The sequence below is a fragment of the Lytechinus variegatus genome, chromosome 2, assembly GCF_018143015.1.
Source record: "Lytechinus variegatus isolate NC3 chromosome 2, Lvar_3.0, whole genome shotgun sequence".
Lineage (NCBI taxonomy): Eukaryota > Metazoa > Echinodermata > Echinoidea > Temnopleuroida > Toxopneustidae > Lytechinus > Lytechinus variegatus.
Window position 1 is genome coordinate 31,380,424 of NC_054741.1, and position 22,479 is coordinate 31,402,902.

At 38.6% G+C, this 22,479-nt stretch overlaps 2 protein-coding genes and 1 long non-coding RNA gene across 3 annotated transcripts; 2 read left to right on the plus strand and 1 right to left on the minus strand.

The window, feature by feature from the left end:
• The first annotated feature begins 4,049 nt into the window (after window positions 1-4,049).
• LOC121407853 (zinc finger protein 64-like) lies at window positions 4,050-10,631 on the plus strand. The gene is made up of 2 exons (XM_041599084.1): window positions 4,050-4,188; window positions 7,907-10,631. The coding sequence occupies exon 2, from the start codon at window positions 7,922-7,924 to the stop codon at window positions 10,394-10,396; it is 2,475 nt and encodes an 824-aa protein (XP_041455018.1). The 5' UTR covers window positions 4,050-4,188; window positions 7,907-7,921; the 3' UTR covers window positions 10,397-10,631.
• An 898-nt stretch (window positions 10,632-11,529) lies between these two features.
• Window positions 11,530-12,301, minus strand: LOC121409432. The gene is made up of 2 exons (XR_005969147.1): window positions 12,173-12,301; window positions 11,530-11,733 (listed from the first exon to the last, which is right to left on the minus strand). It is a non-coding gene; the product is annotated as an uncharacterized LOC121409432 (long non-coding RNA).
• Window positions 12,302-16,753: 4,452 nt separating this feature from the next.
• Window positions 16,754-20,662, plus strand: LOC121409738. Its single transcript, XM_041601645.1, has one exon. It carries the CDS (start codon window positions 16,754-16,756, stop codon window positions 20,660-20,662), a length of 3,909 nt encoding a protein of 1,302 aa, XP_041457579.1.
• The last annotated feature ends 1,817 nt before the right edge of the window (window positions 20,663-22,479 follow it).

Here is a 22,479-nt window from a genome sequence, read left to right on the forward strand (position 1 = left end):
ATAAAGAAAAAAAGAAAGTAAAAAAAGACACAAAAGTGTCAGAAAGCAGAAATAAAAAAATAAGAAAAATTAAGAATTATTAAAGGGAAGGAAGAAAAAGGGGGAAAATGAAATGAATGATTAAAAAAGGAAAAGCATGTATAAAAACGAAAGAATGGAAGAAAAATAAAGATTACAAACAAGTGAAGGAAGAAAGAAAGAAAAGGAAGAGAAACGGGGGGAAAGCAGAAAAAAGACTCAGTAAAGAAAAAAATAGAAAGGGATAAAACGAAAAGGGAAAATAAAAAAGGAAGAAAGATGAAGTATAAATGAAACAAAGCAAAAGAAAAAAAAAGAATGAGATTCAAACAGAACAAAAGTAAAGATATAAATGAAGAATGAAAGAAAAGAAGAAAGACAGACAGATAGGAAGAAAGACAGACAGAAAGAAAGACAAACAGATAGAAAGGAAGAAAGACAGACAGATAGAAAGGGAGAAAGACAGATAGAAAGGAAGAAAGACAGACAGATAGAAAGGAAGACAGACAGACAGATAGAAAGGAATAAAAAATGGAAAAGAAAGAAGGGATAGAAAAAAGAGACGGGCAAAATAAAGGGTGAATGAAAGAAATGGTGGGAGGAATATCTGTGGGTACTTGTTACTACTAGAGGCCATCGATTTTGAGCAAGAAAAAACGCGGACATCGTGAGATGTGATAACCCTCTAGCTATCTTAAATATTATCTTAAATATCGTGAAAGATAAGAAAGAAAAAAGATAAGAACGTTTTCAGAATACCACTTATCTACATTCTGTTCTTATCTTTTAGCGCGCTTTGGTATTATATGCGCGAGTTGTAAATTTACGCGCTCAGCATTGGGTGGAGAGCAAGATAAGAACAAAGATAAGAACCAACGAACGTAGAGGGCAGCAACACACAAGCGTGTTGCTCTAAGGAAGGTCAACTCGATACGCGCATGCAACTGAGCTGCGCGCATATTTTATTGTTCATGACAACGAAATCAAATGCCGATCCAATACAACAACAAATTAGTAGTGATCAAGAAACGAATATGAAAGAATATGACTACAACGATATCAAAGATAACATTAAAAAATATGTTGAGGGATATACATAAATATGAAAACATACTTTGATATTTAAAACTTTACAAATGCAAGTTTCAGGAAACTAAAATAATTACCAAATCGGTGATTGTTGTTATCAGCGATTTCACCAGACGGCTGAATTAGGTGATTTGCGCCGAGACGATTTTGTGACCACTCGCAAAGCATTTCGGGATTGAATATGTCCCCCTTATTTTCTCTGGGCTCTTCGCTGAACCCATCATCATTCTATGCTTAAGCTACATTATGCTCCGTCGTCTGCTTAGATTTCAACCCCCTAGTCTAGCACTGGTACGTACTTGTTCTGCTAGGCGTCGATCAGCATTTATCTGCAGTCCATACTAGGCCGTGACTCATTTATTTATTTATTTGAGCAGGCAGCAATGCCAATGGGTATTAAAAAAAATAATTCACGTATCTATCAGTAGTATGTTATCATTTCTTTTCACCATTTTCCCCAAAACTTATAAATTTAGAAATACATTCCAATCAGTAATAAGTGAAGTCTACATCTAACATAGATCTTGATCATGTTGATCGATAGACCAAAAGCTTCAGTCTCTGTATTTTGATTGCTCTGCTGAACTGCACTGGCTCACTCACCGATGGAGATTAAAGTAAAATGTCAGAAATTGTTGAATAAATCCCCAGAAACGATGGTTATTCCTGTCTAGTTGATCGATAGACCCAAGTCTAAAGATCTAGAAAACTTTATTTGTCTAACTAGACTGTAGACAAATGCTTTGACCAGTCTCGATCTGTTTGTTGAAGATGTTGTTCCACACTGGATATCTAAGTAGATCTAGAATATATATAGATCTAGCACGTCTTGTTGGTATGAGTTGGTATGAGTCTATGCAACAATAAAAAAATACTAAAATAATAATCAACTCAAAACAGACGAATTCCACATTGTCTTTATAGTATAGGACGCCTAAATCTAGACCATTTGAGGGTTGGTCCATGCAAGCTAAGTTTGGTTCAATTAAGACCAGTCTGCATGGGCTAGCCGCTAGGAGGTTATGATTTTTTAGTCCGTTAAATGCCTACATACAGGGTAAAGTCTAGATCTAGAACTAGAAGATTATATGGTTGACAAGTTACCGTTAGGCATTAGCGTTAGGCATGAAATCTTTAAAATTCAGTCAGAAAATGCATAAAAATAAAATCACGACGAGCTCAGTCACTTTGCTCTTTCACTTTCGAAATTTATCCAAAAAAAAACGCGTTCTGCCAGCCAAGCCCAGGCCATGCAGGCCCATGAAAATTTACCAATTGCAATATGGCAAACAAATTATGTAAAAGTATTTAAACATTGATTGCACAGAATCAATGGTCAAATTAAGATATGGATGCTGTCTATCAAGTCTACTTTCTACCCAAAATCAGAAATTAAGATGGTCTAATCTATCTAGCCCCCATTTCTAGTCTAGGCCTAGATCTATAACTAAGGTTTCTAACGCAAAACGAATGTCGATGATGGCACTCTGCAAACGATGTAACATTGCAATCAATTTCCCTCAATTGGCTGATTTTCTTAGAAATTATTGAAGAAAACAAGGGAAAATGTGAATAGGTGGCCGTTTATTCAAGCTTTAATTTGGCTTTGGAAGTTTGGTTGCTCAATGATTATCGACCTTCGACGCGACGCAGCGCCTGCATGGCTGTGCAGCTCAGCTGCAGCGCAGCGCGCAGCCAATGCAATGCATCCGATGCATGGTTTTTTTTTTTCGCCGTCCATAGTCTCGGACTCGAAGTTGAAATTAGACCCGGATTTCGGGGATGCAGCTTCTTCTATTAAGATTTATAGACTTAAAAGTCAAATGCAATTTAAAATTTGAAATCTGACCTTGAACAATCATCGTTGATAAACATCAGCCCTGAAGCAATTGCACTTCAAATCAAACCAGGCAAATTAGATGTCATTGTCTATGTTGCTAGAAGATCTATGACGAGTCGACTGAAGCCCCAGCGCATCATCAACGTCACTAGTTAGCTACGCGACCGGCCCAGACTCGGCGCACCCAGGCCAGAAAAATGACCTCGATTATTACGGTGGTTGTCTATGCATTTATTAGTGGTGCAGCGAAATTCAGCAGAGGAAAATAAGAGATAAGAGGGATCCTCGTCATAGACTTAATATTCCAAAATGAGAAAAAATGTCAAAATCATGATTATTTAAGCTAAATAATTTCTTTAAAATTAAAATTAATATTTTTAATATTTCTACCCAGAATAACCGATCTAATAATTGCTCATTAAAAAATATTTGAAATTAACAAATGAAAAAAAATCAACTCGACAAATTTCCGAAAAGTCCCCCTTATTTTTTAGAGTGGTCACAAAATTCGAGCGGAGTTGACCTTCCTTAGAGCAACACGCTTGTGTGTTGCTGCCCTCTACGTTCGTTGATAAGAACAAAAGATAAGAAAAAGATAAGAACGTTTTCAGAATACCAATTTAAGAAAGTGACGTAGATAAGAACAAAATTAAGATAAGAACGTTTTCAGAATACCGCCCCTGGTTCTAATCCTCTGCTTATTTTGTATATTTTCTCATTAAATATTGGTGGTCAATAATGGTTACATAGATTAGCAGCTTCCATAAATGCAACAATGTTTTTAATTGTTTGAATGACACCAAAACAGACTTAAAATTGCAAAAAGATTTTCCTTCATCGATTGAAAGAGTGTTGCGCAGTAAGAAATTAATAAATATAGAGCCGGAAATGAGAATAAATTTCTCGCTGAATTGAAACAGCAAGTTTTGTATTTACTTTTGCAAGTATATTTGCATGGAGACCATACACTTGTTGATCAAAGTTTCAATCAGGGTCTGTGCCCGCAGACTAGCTGATGACAACCTTTGCACAACTAATGTGCTACAGATCCGGGATTTGGCTCCTGTGTAATCCGAACAACTTTATCACGAAATTGTGATATCCGAATTGGATATGAGTGCATAAAAACTACGTGCGATGATGACGTATGAATACCGTACGATACTGTGCGAATTTGCGGAATTATGTTCTGAAAGCTGAGGATAGACGGTGATTTTGGCTTTATTTTGAGCTGTTGATCGGTAAGATCTTTGACGAATTTTGTAGCGACCAATTGAAAATACTAAGCATAGGTATATCTATTTCTTAATTGCTTATGTAATGTATATTTCGAGTTCAAAATAAGATAAACATTAATGAGACGGGACGCTCTCGCCGCAGCGAGAGCTATCCAGCAATATGCAGCGGGCCAGGCCGGCCGGACAGGCCGAGCGGGCCGGGGTCCCAAGCCAAGGGGCTCAGCGGTCAGCCCCGCGAGCGCGGGCTCTTTAATTCATTGACGAGATTTAGCCTAGATCTACTCAGTATGATGGGGCGAGTGATGGGTGACCATAATTGCACACATTTTAAAGATTATCATAAAGTTGATTTTCAATAAAAAAAATTCTCACGTTCACAAAAAATTAATAAAAATCATAATTTTTTTTAAATACCAAACGGAAGGCAAAATCATGATGAAGATCTCAAAGTCAAACTTCAAATTCGCTTGATTTTGACAAGTTGACAGAATTATAAAGTAGACTCTACGTTAGATCTCGGTCAAGGGTTTTACTATTATCGCGATCTCAAAATTCCATGACAATCGACTAGTGTGCGCTCGGGTGAACAAAAATGTCATAAAAAATTGTGACCTTAATTTGCACACAATCGTTTTGCAAAGCCAAAGGTAGACAGCTGGCAGCCGTCTGTTTCGAGGAGTTTTTTTAACATTTTTTAAAAAAATTTCTCCTCGTACACAGACGGCTCGCTATCGTGCAGCCACCATTAGGTGACTTGCAATGCAAAATCCCCCTGTCGGGGCTCTTCAATTTTTGTCTTTAATGAATAAAAATTTTGAAAGTTACTGCGACCAAAATGCAAATTAATATTCCCTCTTGGCATTAATTGCCAAAAAACAGAGAAAAATCAAGTTAGGGCCTAAAAGGAACAAAAACAGTGATTTACCTCGGCTTTCGCGCAAATTCAATTCCCCGTTTTATCCGATCTTAAGTACATACACATATGGCCGTTGAGTCCCCTGTACAGATCGCGCAAGAACTACGGTCTCTGTATTTGGTGAGTGAAGCCAACGGAGTTCAGCTGAACAACCAAAATAACAGACTGAAGCTTTTGGTCTAAGCCAAAGGCAAAGCTTTAAGTTTGACTTACTCTTTAGAAAAGAAATCGAGCAAACAAATCAAAGCCAAGGTAAGATAATTGTATCAAATGGAAAATGAAATGGCATGAATTCGACTGTTATCACATTTTACTTATTTGAAGACCTCTCTTCTTGCAAATTGCGATTTCTCGAAGCTTGTGAAGAAGTTTGGATTTTCTTGGAGCCCTGGGAGGGGGGGGGCACTTCCATTGACGTGTGGATACCATGCATGAACATGGGGTCTCGAAAAGCATCCTAAACATGTATTTTCCATATTCTGAAAATGCACCCCTTAACAAGTATTGGCGTGTGAAACCCTACCCATAACATGATTGGAAACAAAACGAAAAAAAGAGCAACAAAACTCATACCATCCTTGGCAATGCTAAACTATGGAGACAGACTGCGAGCCCTAAAACTACCATCCCTGCAATACAGAATGAGAAGAGGTGACATGATCCAGACTTATAAAATAATGCATGGAATTGACTGGCTTGACAAGGATATGTTCTTCTCATCTATTACTGTTGAGGGCAACCCGTGGTCACCCATTTAAACTCTTCAAGAAAAGAAATAGACTGGATGTAAGAGCAAATGCCTTCGGAGCCAGAATAGTGCATGACTGGAATTCGTTACCAAATGAAGTTGCCTCTGCTCCATCTGTAAACTCCTTCAAAGCCAGGCTTGATAAGTTCTGGAATAGAGAATGGTACAGTCACCCTTGGGAATGATTTGATTTGACAAAAAAGATGGCAAATGCACCATGTACACTAAACACTGACACTGTAACATTTATATTATACTTGTGGAAGAAGATTGAGCTTGGACGAAAGCTAGACCTGGAAACTTGGCTTCAGCTTTCTGCATTTTTCCAGTACATCCGGTAATAAGGTAATAATAAGATACTCTTGGCAAGTATTCCCTGAATTGACCCCCTAACCAAGTACAGCGATATTTTTATCGTTATGTCACGGACGTCGGTCATCGGTTTTACCAACATCATTGGGCTTAGTACAGCCCAACCTCCCACATCTCGTTCAAATCGTACTCTAAATACGTAGTGTTGACTCTTGGGGCAGAAAGTACGTTCTTTATAAAACATTTTATATTTAATTTTTTACACCCTCGCAAATTTGTCCCTACATAGCTTTTCTAGCAAAAATAGATACCCTTTTTAAATTATTTTAGTGTTTTTGACACCCTCATTACATTATGAACGTAACGTGCCCTATCTTGAAAAAGACATCTTTTTTACGTGTTTTTTCGGTCGTGCATGGTATCCACTCGTCAATTTAAGTGCCCCCCCCCGCTTGGAGCGGACGCAAATATGGTTACAAAATTTGCCAATGTTTTACCAATATTTTCATAATTAGAGACCTTACCTTAAAACATTTTATCATTCTGAGTAATTTTGGGTCGCTTTTTCTGTTTTTCAAGATTTGATCATGCACAAAATTAGGTAACAAGCGAATTAAGATCATACCAGGTATTCTCTCATAAAATTTAAAAATGGCTAAGAAAAGTTTGAAAAGGAGCAAAGGTAACTATTGTATGCAGTCGGTAGGCAGGTCCCCAAAAAGTGATATTCATGACTATCTAGAGAGGTTTTGCATATTTAATGAGCTTGATGCAGACCAAAACACCTCTTAATTTCGGTCATTGCTGATCTAAATATTCATCAAATTTCATAATTTTGCTATCATTGCAAAGAAGAACAATCATTCTTTCAGGTCATGTGTTTGAATTTATTTCAAGATTTTGTAATGTAGTAGAAAAGGTGAATATCGTCGTAAACAACTCTGGACAATAATGCGTCTTTTTCTAGAGGTCATGCGACCTCTAAGAGTTTACAATTACCTCTGCCATCACTACGATGTTGTAGAGAAGGTGAATATCATCGTAAACAACTTCGGATAATAGTGCGTCTTTTTCTAGAGGTCATGCGACCTTTAAGAGTTTACGATTACCTCCGCCATCACAACGATGTTGTAGAGAAGGTGAATATCATCGTAAACAACTTTGGATAATAGTGCGTCTTTTTCTAGAGGTCATGCGACCTTTAAGAGTTTACGATTACCTCCGCCATCACTACGATGTTGTAGAGAAGGTGAATATCATCGGAAACAACTTCGGATAGTAGTGCTACTGTTTCGGTAAGTAGTGCGACCTCACGACGGACTCCGCCATCACCACGATGTTGTAGAGAAGAGGCCTATCGTTGATCGGCAATAGTGTTGTGCGCTGGAACGTCATTATCTTCTTTTCCTTCCTCCGATTATGTCGGAGATCAAAACAACTCATCATCTTCTTCCTCCGCTTTTGTCGGAGATCAAAACAAATTCTGCCATCAGTGTAGCTTGCAGCATTTGTCCACGCGCCGGCCACATACAAATTTTAATGTATTTTTTTGTTTTTGAATATCTTCCGATCCGATATCCGAACCAATTTCGATTTTAGGAGCAAAACTTCCGAACCGAACTCCGATCCCGTAATTGCTCTAACTTACAACATTATAGGTAGGTAACATGTACAATATGTAGGCGATGTTTGGTAGGCTCTGCATTCTTTTTTTTTACTGAATGATTTCTCTGTCTCATTTTCAGGATGAGTGGATCAAGATGGATAAGCACATTTGTGGAACCTGCGGGTCACAATACTCTACCATAGAAGATTTCATACAGCACAAACAGTCTGAATGTAAGTTGGTCTCAAAGACGCCTCAAGTTGTCCAAACTATTGCGATGAAGTTGTCTACGCCAGCCCGGTCCAAAGTCAACTCGACTCGAGGCCAAAATGGACAACATCACAATGTTGTTTCCACAGCCACTGTGGAGACAAGCTCAGAGACACTGAAAGGATCATCAGGTAAAGAACCTGAGAAACAGAAAAAGAAGAGGGTGAGGAAAAAGAATGCTGAACCAGCTGCTGGAGAAACACAAAGAAAGGCTGCAGGAGAAAAGAGAAAACCTAATAAATATCTCAAGCAGTTTAAATGTGATTTTGAATCCTGTACGTTTGCGACAGCTCATCGGAATGATTTTCGCCGTCATCAAAGGATCCACACGGGGGAGAAGCCCTTCAAATGTCAGTTTTGTGAGAAACAGTTCTCTAGATGCGATAAGATGAAACTTCATGAGAGGGTCCATACAAAGGAGAAGCCCTTCGCGTGTGAATTGTGTTCCTACAAGTGTGCTGACGGGGGAAGCTTGAAGAAACACATGCGTATTCATTCGGATGATAGGCCCTACCAGTGTCAGCTCTGTTCCTATGCCAGTCGCAACTCTAGCCAGTTGGTTGTCCACCTCCGCACCCACACTGGTGACTCACCATTCCACTGCCAGCAGTGCGATGCTAAGTTCAAAACCAACACCGATCTGAAAAGGCATATCCTTATCCACACAGGAAGCAAACCCTTTGCCTGTGATCAATGCAGCTATAAATCTCGTCTCAAGTGCAATCTAAAATCACATATTGAGACTAACCATAGAGGGAAGGCAAAGTACCAGTGCTGCCAGTGTCCATTCAAGTGTAGAACTCAGAAACAACTGAGTGATCATTCATTTAAAGAACATAGGAATTCTGTGGTTAGTGCTAGTAGCACATCTTTCCTCACCAAGACAAGCAGAGAAAATTGCAAGAAAGTTTTCTCATGTGAGTATTGCACATACTCGTCAAAGTACAAAAGTGCTTGGTTGAAACATACCAAGAAAAAACATTCTGAGCAATTGAAACTCTTGGATTCTACACAAGTAAAGACACCAACGTCTGTCACGATGAAAAAAATTCTTGTGAAGAATGAGAACAGATTGAAAGGAACAAAAGGCTCGAAACCAGTCATTCCTGTGTTAGATGGGAATAGACCATGGTCATGCAATATTTGCGGTGCATCATTTATAAGAGAAGATTCTTTCAGGAGCCATAGAAGACAGCATGAAAAACTGCAGGAGAACCAAAATAGTGCAACTCACGAATCAATAGAGAACACTTCAAAGACATCTGATCTAGAATCTGAAAAGAGATGCACAGCTGATATAAATCATGGCACATTTGTGGTTACAGTAGGAACATGTACAAACCAACCCGTTTCAGCAGATGTTGAAAGGAGTGATCCTGTTAGAATGGAAGATATGTCTTCAAGAAATAATATGTCACAGTCTAATAACCAGGGTATCAAGAGGTATCCGAGTAGGAATGGAGCAGGTACTTCTTCTGATGCGTCCATGGTTACCTTGACAATACCTGACCCAATGTCCATGGGTGCAGAGGTCTGTATCTCGGGAGATACTTCATTGATTGGCACAGCTATTCCCCATGGCAACCCTCCAAATAATACAATAAACATCCTGCCAGAGTCCAGTGAATCTCAAGGGAAACCCTGTCAAGGAGAGCTTATGGCCATGATGCCAGTCAGCGTCGACAGGACACCCTCTGAACTTGGCAGCAACGTACTGCAGACAGAAGTTATTATAGCACAGGAATGTGACACTTATGTTCATGATATTGTTGAAGGCGGACAGTTACAGAAGAAAGATGCCATCCAATTTCAGCCCCTTGGCTATGGAACATCAAATACTCCCATCCTTTTGTCTACGGTGCCTCCTACTATTGTCCAAAGTCCCAGTTCTTCTTGCCCATCTGTTATCAATGCCATGAAGACTTCTCAGACCAAGATCAATGCTTTTGAAAATGTTAATGTGTCTTTCACCTCCCCATCCACTGCTGCTTATGTAAACCTCTCTAATATTGGTCTTGGACAAGTAAAAACCGTGCCATTCATTAGTACAAATCAGTTGCAATCAGTTCATCCCCCTGTATCAAGAGGTGCTGTTCAACAAGTTCAGATCAAAGACAGCCAACATCAGGTACTGGACCAGAATTATATTGGAACTCTGAACACTACTATAAATAACAGTGCTTTGACTACCAGCTCAACCGCAACCTACCTCAACATGTCCTTATCAAGTTCAGTCACAGGTAGTCAGCCTACAGATCAAACTCCCCTACCAAAAACTTTTCTTCCCACAAGAACATTTATTTTGAATGGAAGGGAGCTTAGCCAGGCTGGTCCAGCTATTAAAGGCAATGACTTCTAAAATGATCAACCTGCCCAGTATGCACCACTAGTTGGACTACATCTGGGATTTTTTAAGGACAAGAGTGACAAGAATGCAAGGTAAGTTTTTTAAATTAAACAATGTGACAACCACCCTTGAACATGTTTATATTAATTACATGTAGGTGTTCAATATCAAAGGCAGATATGAAAGCATTGGCATGTTGAGGGTAGAATATGTACCACATGCTTGTCTCAGGGGTGTGAGAGTTCAGATTTTTTTTTTTTTTTTTCAGCTTAATTTCACCTTTTTTTCGGCTTTCCTCTGTACAAAAAAATGGAAGCTCGTTCTATTTCAGACTTTTTCACCACTCTTTTTTTCAGATTTTTTTTATTTGTAACCACTCACACCCCTGTTGTCTCAATCTATTGTTCTTAATACTCCTATCAAACAAAATTTGAAGGGGGTCATAGAAGAATGAGTGTACAGTGAAAGCGGTCAAGCCGGCAGTTGGTTAGTGGGTACATGTAATCTGTCTCTTGGTCTGTCACCTGCAAATCAAACTATTTCCTCAGTTTCTGCCCAATACTCCTGAGAACTGGCAAACATTGCATTTTTTAATGTGTCAGGTACTGCATTGCCATGGTAAAGGCATTTGCTCATGCTCAGATTTGGCACACATAGAAAGGAGTTATTTGCAATGCAACTTCTTTGAAACCATTATTTGGTAAGCATGGGTAGAACTCATTGCCTTACAGTGCATACACGTAACAGTATTTTTTACCATGATATTAGGGCTAGAGTCATTAATCATGTTCAGTGATATTTCATTGGGTTTCTTTTGTTAATCTCACTGTGATCTTTAATACTTTAAAGAGCTACATGTATATTGCTTTGTAGTTCCTTAATAAGGATGTGTCATTTAGATAACTTTTCTTTCGAAGTTAAAGTCATGTTCATTTCATTTCCAACAAAAAAAAAAAAGAAAAATGATTTGGTTTGTAACAGTGGTTACCTTCGAGGGTGACTACATGTACATCCTATTTGTTGATTAAAATAACACACCCAAAATCATATGGTAGGTTTAGTGTAAGAAAATTGGGCTGTATTAAAACAGTAAAAACAAAGTGTTCTGTAGAAAAAGGTCACAAATTTGATAGATCTCTTTTTACTGTGGCTGTAGTGAGGTCGACAACAAAAGACAAGCGAACAAAGGCCTCTACAGGATTTCGTTGTTTAATCGATTAATCTGATATCAAATCCATACAATCAATCCAATTGGTAGTTTTAATCCTTTGAATCCAATTGGTACTTTTAATCCTTCTTTCGAACCAATTCGTTCCTTTAATCTGATTGATATCTTTAATCCGTGAAAACTGTGGAGTCAATGATAAAGAAAAAGGAATCATAAATACCAGCAAAATGAAACATCTTAAATATCACTAGAGCAACATCAATCTTTGGAAGACCTAAATAGTCTAATATAAACTAGATTCCAAATTCTCTCCACTATTGTTTACTCATTAAAGGTTTCAAACTACAAACATTCAGCTTTGATCTCAATACAATTATAATAAAAGTACAAATCAACAATCATCCTTGATATATCATATAATAAATGTAGTACAAAATGTAGTTTCTTGAGTCTTATTTGATTATGAATGGGATCGATGAGCCTGCTATAGTTTGTACATACATTATACATACTACATACACATTATCATTTGTCATTATGAACCAAGAAAAAGATCTCTAAAATCTCACTTTATGCTTAGACCATAATTAAAAAATATATCAAATAAAACATCAACTAACCTCTTTGCTTGCTTTCTCAAGTAAATTGAATGTCTTCTGAGCCAGGATGTTTGTGATTTTGAAGGGCAAAATCCTGGTCCCTCACACAACCCAATGTCCAAAAATCAAATGCACTGTCATGGTGCTATGTAAGTGTTCACATTGACTAAGGGAGTGCTAGATACAAATATGTTAATCAGGTAGTGCAATAGTGAAAGTATATATACAAAAAGTGCTAAATCACTTCTGCGCTAATTTTGGTGCGCTAATTTATCAATTCAGATGTACTTTCATCACATGGCTCCTTTAAATTAAGCATTAATTTACCTCAAGAAAACATCTGCAATGAATAAATCTAAATTTAAGTACTTTATAGACTACATACATGTATACTTCTAAAAGATAAATTTACGCTACTAGACTAAGTATACATGAACGTTTCCTAGAAAATTTTCACAAAATCACATTCCCTGGCTGTAAAATTATACCATCAACCATAAGATGATACACTAAGTACTATATACAAATGATGAGGAACTCAAACTACATCTTTCAAAACATGATAATGAAACATTGATATCGCAAAATGTCATACTTGAATTTTGACAATAATTTACAAGCGTAAATCCAATTCGAAAGTGTCGTAGTACTCGAAAGGCTTTCAATCTAAAACAAAAACATCAATTTACTACTTTTCTGCCTTTCACCTTTTTTTTTTGTATATAGATAAAAACATCAAGTTCACACAATTTGACTACTTCAAGAAATCAATAAGTATTCATAATCAAGAAACAAATCATTTTGGTAGAATACGAACTTAACCTCCAATATTTGTACCTTTCCTCTATTTTCATGGAATATTTATCTAAACCAAGAAAAAAGGCTTCTGCCAAAAAGGAAGACAATCGTTGTTATAAATTTTATAATCTCATCTTCAGACATCATAGATTCAGACCTCGATGCATGTGAGATACGTGTATATAATCTGCATCAATATAATTGAAAGACAGATTGCATAGTGTACCATAGCTCAGATGAATTCAACTTGAATTCAGTCAAAACTTTATATGTTTTAGATAATTCGACACTCTTCCTTGGAAGATTTCAACATTCTATGATATATACTTATGCGTTCTTCCTGCTCATTATACATATGAAAATATTGAAATATTCTAAAATACACACAAAGTCATCTTTGATAAGTTTAAATACAACTGAAAACAAACATGGTTTCTTGTTCTCCACTTTGCATTTTTATAAAACTTTGACAGTATGCAATAAAAATTGTTAATTTTCTTCTGAATGAAAATGACGAGAATTAGTCTAATTTCCAGACCAATGTATGTTCGATCGAATTGAATTTTGGTAAACGTTTTTATGAATGTGTATGAAAAAACATGATCAAGCAATTATTCTGCAATGATCAGACTCATTGTCTGAAATTTACGAAGCAGCATAGTCTTAAATCAGACCCAGAATGTTTAAAATGACAGTAAAATCTAAGTTTTACTTCAAATTTTTAACACAGTCAATTTCTGTTTCCATAACCCACGATTGATGTATTCATATCTTATGATTAGTTTAGAGTTCAGACTGTGCTCCATGCAAAGTTCTCAAAGAAAGTTTTGGTGAATTATAGTCCAGATCAAATCATCAAATTAACTTTCTTTGAGAACTCTGGAGCACAGTTGTGATGAAAGTACATCTGAATTGATAAATTAGCGCACCAAAATTAGCGCACAAGTGATTTAGCACTTTTTGTATATATACTTTCACTATTGCACTACCTGATTAACATATTTGTATCTAGCACTCCCTTAGTCAATGTGTACACTTACATAGCACCATGACAGGGCATTTGATTTTTGGACATTGGGTTGTGTGAGGGACCAGGATTTTGCCCTTCAAAATCACAAACATCCTGGCTCAGAAGACATTCAATTTACTTGAGAAAGCAAGCAAAGAGGTTAGTTGATGTTTTATTTGATAAATATTTAATTATGGTCTAAGCATAAAGTGAGATTTTAGAGATCATTTTCTTGGTTCATAATGACAAATGATAATGTGTATGTAGTATGTATAATGTATGTACAAACTATAGCAGGCTCATCGATCCCATTCATAATCAAATAAGACTCAAGAAACTACATTTTGTACTACATTTATTATATAATATATCAAGAATGATTGTTGATTTGTACTTTTATTATAATTGTATTTGAGATCAAAGCTGAATGTTTGTAGTTTGAAACCTTTAATGAGTATAAAACAATCATATATGTATAGTGGAGAGAATTTGGAATCTAGTTTATATTAGACTATTTAGGTCTTCCAAAGATTGATGTTGTATTATTGATATTTAAGATGTTTCATTTTGCTGGTATTTATGATTCCTTTTTCTTTATCATTGACTCCACAGTTTTCACGGATTAAAGATATCAATCAGATTAAAGGAACGAATTGGTTCGAAAGAAGGATTAAAAGTATCAATTGGATTCAAAGGATTAAAACTACCAATTGGATTGATTGTATGGATTTGATATCAGATTAATCGATTAAACAACGAAATCCTGTAGAGGCCTTTGTTCGCTTGTCTTTTGTTGTCGACCTCACTACAGCCACAGTGAAAACTCTTTGAGCAGCGAGAATTCTTCGACGTGAATTTCCTCTTTCGACACGGTCAAACATCCTCGCAGTTCAATGGACTTTGTGAATTCTTCCAGCTACGGAAGAATTTCGAATGCAAATGTGGAACTTCGATATTCAATGTTCGACACGATGAATGAAATCTTCGTGATATGTTGATCTCAACCTTCTTTCATCATAAATCTTCTATTTGGGAATAATCATGGCAGAAGGAGTTGAGAATGGACGGGATAGAATGCCCACTGAGAAGGGTTTGCAGTATAAAGCAGACGTCACAGTCAAGACATGGAGAGATGCCATTCGACTTTGGAGGAGAAGGGCAAATAAGCATCGCCAGCTTATAGTTGAAGACGATGTCAACACTGTGATGATTAAAGAATCCCGTAATCAAGTACAGGAAGCCATGGACAAGGCAATTTCTTCTCAAGAAGTACTTGCAGATATAGCTCCTTCAGCGGATCTTGATGATGGTGAAGATCTACTGGAAACTATTGAAGATGAACATTCTTCTTTAATGAGAGAAACAATGAAAGTAATTCTCCGATTGCAAGGTGGGACGCTTTCATCTAAGTCAGGTTCCCGATCATCCAGAGGGAGAGTTCAAGACTGGGTTGATCGTCAAGTGTCAGTTTCCCCTCGAGTTCAGAGTATAGTTGATAGAGGTAACAGTGCCCCTCCAGTGGAACCCACGATTGAGATGAACAACCCTGCTCCACCTTCGGAAAGCCCTGCAACTAAGATTGGTCATCTACAAGAACCAAAGTCCAGCAATGATGATGTTCTCGCCAACAGTTTGAAAGAGTTGCTATCCTTGAATAGACTTCCTCTTCCAGAGCCTGGAATTTTCTCAGGTAACCCTCTTGACTACACGGCATGGAGGCGAAGCTACGACGCATTAATTGAACATCGTGGAATTCCTATGGCAGAGAGGTTCTACTTTCTCTTGAAATACCTGACGGGTGAGCCGAAATCCTTGGTAGAAGGCTACTCTATGATCGGCGATGGCAGAGGTTACCTTAATGCGAAGGAAGCATTGGAACAGAGATATGGGGATCCATTTGTAGTTTCAAATGCCTACAGAGACAAGCTGGATGCTTGGCCCAAGGTTGGATCAAGAGACTCCTTTGGACTTAGGAGATTCGGAGACTTCCTGAAACAATGTGACGCAGCATCCAAGTATGTTCCGCACCTGAATCATCTTGATGACGAACGGGAAAATCAAAACCTACTGAGGAAACTCCCTGAATGGCTAGTCGTTAAATGGGGAAGGAAGGTTGTTCAGTGGAGACAGGATTGGAAAACCTTTCCACCATTTGCTATCTTTACAGAGTTCATTGACGAAGAGGCAACCGTTGCTTGCGATCCCGTCACCTCTCTTCAGTCTCTGCAGACCTCAAAGGAAAGGAAGAAGTCAACTCCTTCTCGATCTTTGCAGACTGGAACACACAATCACAAAGATGGCTCTGCTGAGAAGAAATATCTGTCATGTGTCTTTTGCAAGGGTCAACACCATATTAGTGAATGTTCCTCATTCAATTCAGAAACAATGCAAAAGAAAAGACAGACTATTAAGGACAATGGTCTCTGCTTTCGTTGCTTGAGAAAGGGACACATGTCAAAGAGATGCAAGAAAAGAAATACATGCTCCGTATGTAAAGGAAAACATCCAACTGCTCTACATGATGATGAGTGGAAAGAGAAGCGACGGGATGCTACTAACAGAGAGAGGAGCAGTAAGGAAACTCTGGAATCAAATTCTCATGCTTCCCAGTCAGATTCCAGTCAGTCTATGAAGTCATCGATGATTGTTCCGGTATGGCTATCACACGAGTCCAGTCGTAAGGAGAGACTAGTGTATGCGCTGTTGGACACGCATCCGATACGTCCTTCATTCTCACACAAACCAAAGAAGCAATGGGAATAAAAGGCGTACAAATACACTTATTGCTTTCTACAATGACGAGGACAAATGAGAGAATAGCTTGTGAGAAGGTGACTGGATTGAAAGTGAAGGCTTACTACAACTCCGAGAAGGTAATTAGCCTCCCTCCAAGCTATACGAGAGACATTATCCCAGCAGATCGACATCATATTCCTACTCCTGACACAGCAAGATCCTTCAAACACTTGTCTAGGATTGCCAATATGATTGCTCCTCTTCAGGATGTTGAAATTGGACTCTTGATCGGCTACGACTGTGCCAAGGCTCTAGCTCCTCGTGCTGTCATCCACTCTCCTGACGAAAGAGGACCCTATGCAGTCCAGACAGACCTAGGATGGAGCATTGTTGGGACGGTGAACGCAGGTTATGTTGAAAGTCACAATGATCCCATTGGTGTGAGCCATCGTACAACTGTACGGATGGTGCCTGAGGAGGTACAGTTGAAAGGTCATCGCTCAGAAGTGATCTTCACGCATCCAGCTACTACGAAGGAAGAGATCACCCCTCTTCATGTTGTCCAACTTCTCGAAGCTGACTTCACTCCTGATAAGAAGCAGAAACCCTATTCCCAGAATGATTTGAAGTTTGTTAAGCTAATGGAGAAGGAGATTCACGTTTCAGAGAGTGGACACTACGAGATGCCCCTTCCCTTCAAGGAGGAAGAGGTACCTGTACTGCCTAACAACAAGTTTGTTGCTGCCAAACGTTTGAACCACCTGAAGAAAAAGTTTGAAAATGATGCCACCTACTATGACCAATACCTACAAAAGATGAACAATCTTCTTGAAAAGAAGTATGCAGAGAAGGTGTCCGAACCAGGTGAACCAGGCAAGATATGGTATATTCCACATCATGGAGTACAGCAACCAAAGAAACTGAGGGTGGTGTTCGATTGCAGTTCACAGTTCAAAGGAGAGTGTTTGAACTCTCATCTTCTCACTGGCCCTGATTTGACCAATGCACTTGCTGGAGTACTGTGCAGATTCAGAAAAGAGAAGGTAGCCTTCATGTGTGACATCAAAGAAATGTTTCATCAGTTTCATGTCAACAAAGAGTACCGTGACTACCTGCGCTTCCTCTGGTGGCCAGACGGAGACTATCGTCGAGAGCCTACTGACTTCAGAATGAATGTGCACCTCTTTGGAGCTGCCTCTTCGCCCGGGTGCGCAAATTTTGGATTGAAGCATATAGCAACCGACATGGCAGATGAAATAAGTCAAGATGCAGCCAAGTTCATCCAACGAGACTTTTACGTCGATGATGGGCTCAAGGCAGTAGAAACAGAAGAAGAGGCCATCGATCTGATCTCAAAGACCAAGAAGATATGTGGACATGGTGGTCTTCATGTTCACAAAGTTGTCTCCAACTCAAGGAAAGTGCTAGATTCAGTTCCAAAGGAAGATAGAGCTAAAGAAGTGAAAGAATTGAATCTTCTACTCGATCACCTGCCTGTCGAGAAAGCTTTAGGCGTGCAATGGTGTGTCGAATCTGATACTTTCCGCTTTAGGGTGACCTTCCAAGACAAGCCTTTGACTTGGAGAGGTGTACTGTCAACCGTGGTGTCCGTGTACGACCCTCTTGGATTGTTAGCCCCATTGCTGCTTCCTGGCAAGATAATACTTCAGGATCTATGTAGAACTTCTGCCGCTTGGGATGACCCCCTTCCAGACCTACTTCAAGACAGGTGGAATAAGTGGAAAACAGACATTCTCCAACTCGAAAGGGTCTCCATTGACAGGTGTTACAAGCCGGAAGACTTTGGGGAAGTCAAGAATGTCGAGCTACACCACTTCTGTGATGCGAGCAACCTTGGTTACGGTCATTGTACTTACCTGAGAATGATTAATGGAAGGGGAGAAGTACATTGTACGCTTGTGTTGAGCAAATCCAGAATGTCACCAATCAAGGCAATCACAGTACCAAGGCTGGAACTGACTGCAGCTGTTCTGTCGGTGAAGATGAGCGCCTTTCTTCAAGCTGAGCTAGACCTCAAACTTGATAGGGAGGTCTTTTGGACTGATAGCCGAGTGGTGCTAGGCTATATTAAGAACGAGACAAGGCGTTATCATGTCTTTGTTGCAAATAGAGTCCGCCAAATTAGAGATGAATCATCACCCAATCAATGGAGGCACGTCAGCACTCAAGATAATCCAGCTGATGCCCCATCAAGAGGACTCACGGTCGATCAGCTTGAAGCATCAAAGTGGTTCATGGGTCCAGACTTCATTTGGGAAAGCGAAATTCCGGAAGAAACTGAGGAAGAAGCTACAGTCATTCCTAAAGATCCTGAAGTGAAAAGCAACACCCATGCCTCAGTAAAAGGGGTAGATGAGCTCGAGTTAAAGCGATTTGATCATCTCTCTAGTTGGTATCGAGCGAAGAGAGCTGTGGCGAACTGCCTCCGTCTCAAATCATACCTACAGAAATGCTGCCAAGCAAGAGGAGATGGGAATGACATCAAGAAAGTTGTGATGGAACCTCTGACTACCGAACAACTTCTTCATGCAGAGAAGGAAATCATAAGACTGATTCAGAGGAGGACATTTGATGAAGCGAAATCATCAGAGATCAGCAAGCCTCACAACGAAAGAGAAAGAAGGCGTCGTTGCAAGGAGACCAGTCGCTTGTGTCGTCTTGACCCATTTATAGATGATGATGGCATCCTTAGAGTTGGAGGACGTTTGAGGAGATCTGACCTCTCATTTGAAAGCAAACATCCTGCCATCCTTCCTCAAATTCACCTGACCGAGTTAATTGTATCTCAGTGTCATACTGAGGTGGCTCATGGAGGAAGAGGCATGACGACTAACCATCTCAGAGCAAAGGGATATTGGATCTTGGGTAGCAGCAACTTCATCTCGAAATTCATCTCCCAATGTGTAGTCTGTCGCAGACTTCGACAACCTCCACAAATTCAGAAGATGGCAGACTTACCTGAGGACCGTCTTTCCCCAGCTCCACCATTTACTTATGCTGGAGTTGATTGCTTTGGGCCTTGGCTAATAAAGGAAGGACGGAAAGAACTGAAACGCTATGGTCTGATATTCACATGTATGGCATCGAGAGGTATTCACATCGAAGTTCTACACTCCCTCTCCACCGACTCCTTCATCAATGGTCTCAGACGCTTCATTTCTGTCAGAGGCCCTGTAAGACAATTGAGATGTGACAGGGGAACGAACTTTGTGGGTGCTGAGGCGGAGTTCAAACGATGTGCTGAATCCAGTGAGAAACAGGTAAAAGACTTTCTCCTGAAAGAGGGATGCGACTTCATCGCTTTCAAGTTCAATGTACCTGCTTCTAGCCACATGGGCGGAGTGTGGGAGCGGCAGATCCGCTCCATACGTCAGGTCTTAGATGTTCTGCTACACCAGGCAGGCCAACAACTAGATGACGAGTCGTTGAGAACTTTGATGTGTGAGGCGGCTGCCATTGTAAACAGTCGTCCGCTAACCACCGACCTCCTGAATGAACCAACACATGCCATTCCATTGACTCCTAATCATCTGTTGACTCAAAAGTCGAGGGTCATTCTTCCACCCCCTGGTAGTTTCTCTCGAGAAGATGTCTACGCGAGGAAACGATGGCGGAGAGTACAACATTTGGCAAATGAGTTTTGGTGTCGATGGAAGAAGGAGTTTCTTTGTCAGCTTCAGTCGCGACAGAAGTGGACCAAGCCACATCGCAACATGAGAATAGGAGATGTGGTAATTATTAAAGACGATAACACTCCTCGCAATGTTTGGCCTCTTGGAAGAATCGTTGAACTGTATCAATCAAAGGATGACTACATTCGTAAGGTTAGGGTCATGGTAGGAGACAGAAAATTAGACAATGTGGGAAAACGAAGTAACCCAGTGACTTACCTTGATCGTCCCATCCACAAGCTAGTTCTTCTTCTTCCGAGTGAAGACCAGGAATAATTCCCAGCCAAGGAGCCACGTGACTCATTAAGAAAGACTAAAATGCTCATAGAGAATCTGATAATTTTCAAGTTAATTTGATATTTCGATCTGGACTATAATTCACCAAAACTTTCTTTGAGAACTCTGGAGCACAGTCTGAACTCTAGACTAATCATAAGATATGAATACATCAATTTGTGGGTTATGGAAACAGAAATTGACTGTGTTAAAAATTTGAAGTAAAACTTTGATTTTACTGTCGTTCTAAACATTCTGAGTCTGATTTAAGACTATATTGCTTCGTGAATTTCAGACAATGAGTCTGATTATTGCAGAATAATTGCTTAATCATGTTGTTTTTTTTTATACACATACATAAATATATATATCGAATTCAATTTGATCAAACATACATTGGTCTGGAAATTAGACTTATTCTTCTCTTCATTTTCTTTCAGAAGAAAATTAACAATTTTGTATATTGCATATTTTCAAAGTTTTATAAAGATGCAAAGTGGAGAAAGTCTTGAGAACAAGTATGTTTCTAGTCGTATTCAAACTTTTCAAAGATGACTTTGTGTGTATTTCAGAATATTTTAATATTTTCATATACATGTATATACTGAGCAGGAAGAACGCATAAGTATATATATCATAGAATGTTGAAATCTTCCAAGGAAGAGTGTTGATTTATCTAAAACATAGTTTTGACTGAATTCAAGTTGAATTCATCTTAGCTATGGTACACTATGCAATTTGTCTTTCTATTATATTGATGCAGATTATATACACGTATCTCACATGCATCGAGGTCTGAATCTATATATATGATGTCTGAAGATGAGATTATAAAATTTATAACAACGATTGTCTTCCTTTTTGGCAGAAGCCTTTTTTCTTGGTTTAGACAAATATTCCATAAAAATAGAGGAAAGGTACAAATATTGGAGGTTAAGTTCGTATTCTACCAAAATGATTTGTTTCTTGATTATGAATACTTATTAATTTCTTGATATTTCTTGAAGTAGTCAAATTGTGTGAACTTGATGTTTTTATCTATATACAAAAAAAAAGGGTGAAAAGTAGTAAATTGATGTTTTTGTTTTAGATTGAAAGCCTTTCGAGTACGACACTTTCGAATTGGATTTACGCTGGTAAATTATTGTCAAAATTCAAGTATGACATTTTGCGATATCAATGTTTCATTATCATGTTTTGAAAGATGTAGTTTGAGTTTCTCATCATTTGTATATAGTACTTAGTGTATCATCTTATGGTTGATGGTATAATTTTACAGCCAGGGAATGTGATTTAGTGAAAATTTTCTAGGAAACGTTCATGTATACTTAGTCGATATAGTAGCGTAAATTTATCTTTTAGAAGTATACATGTATGTAGTCAAGAAAGTACTTAAATTTAGATTTATTCATTGCAGATGTTTTCTTGAGGTAAATTAATGCTTAATTTAAAGGAGCCATGTGATGAAAGTACATCTGAATTGATAAATTAGCGCACCAAAATTAGCGCAGAAGTGATTTAGCACTTTTTGTATATATACTTTCACTATTGCACTACCTGATTAACATATTTGTATCTAGCACTCCCTTAGTCAATGTGTACACTTACATAGCACCATGACAGGGCATTTGATTTTTTGGACATTGGGTTGTGTGAGGGACCAGGATTTTGCCCTTCAAAATCACAAACATCCTGGCTCAGAAGACATTCAATTTACTTGAGAAAGCAAGCAAAGAGGTTAGTTGATGTTTTATTTGATAAATATTTAATTATGGTCTAAGCATAAAGTGAGATTTTAGAGATCATTTTCTTGGTTC

What these genes read in the sequence shown, in the direction of transcription:
- LOC121407853 (XM_041599084.1), top strand. Translation starts at nt 7,922, where the DNA reads ATGGATAAGCACATTTGTGGAACCTGCGGGTCACAATACTCTACCATA.
- LOC121409738 (XM_041601645.1), top strand. Translation starts at nt 16,754, where the DNA reads ATGACGAGGACAAATGAGAGAATAGCTTGTGAGAAGGTGACTGGATTG.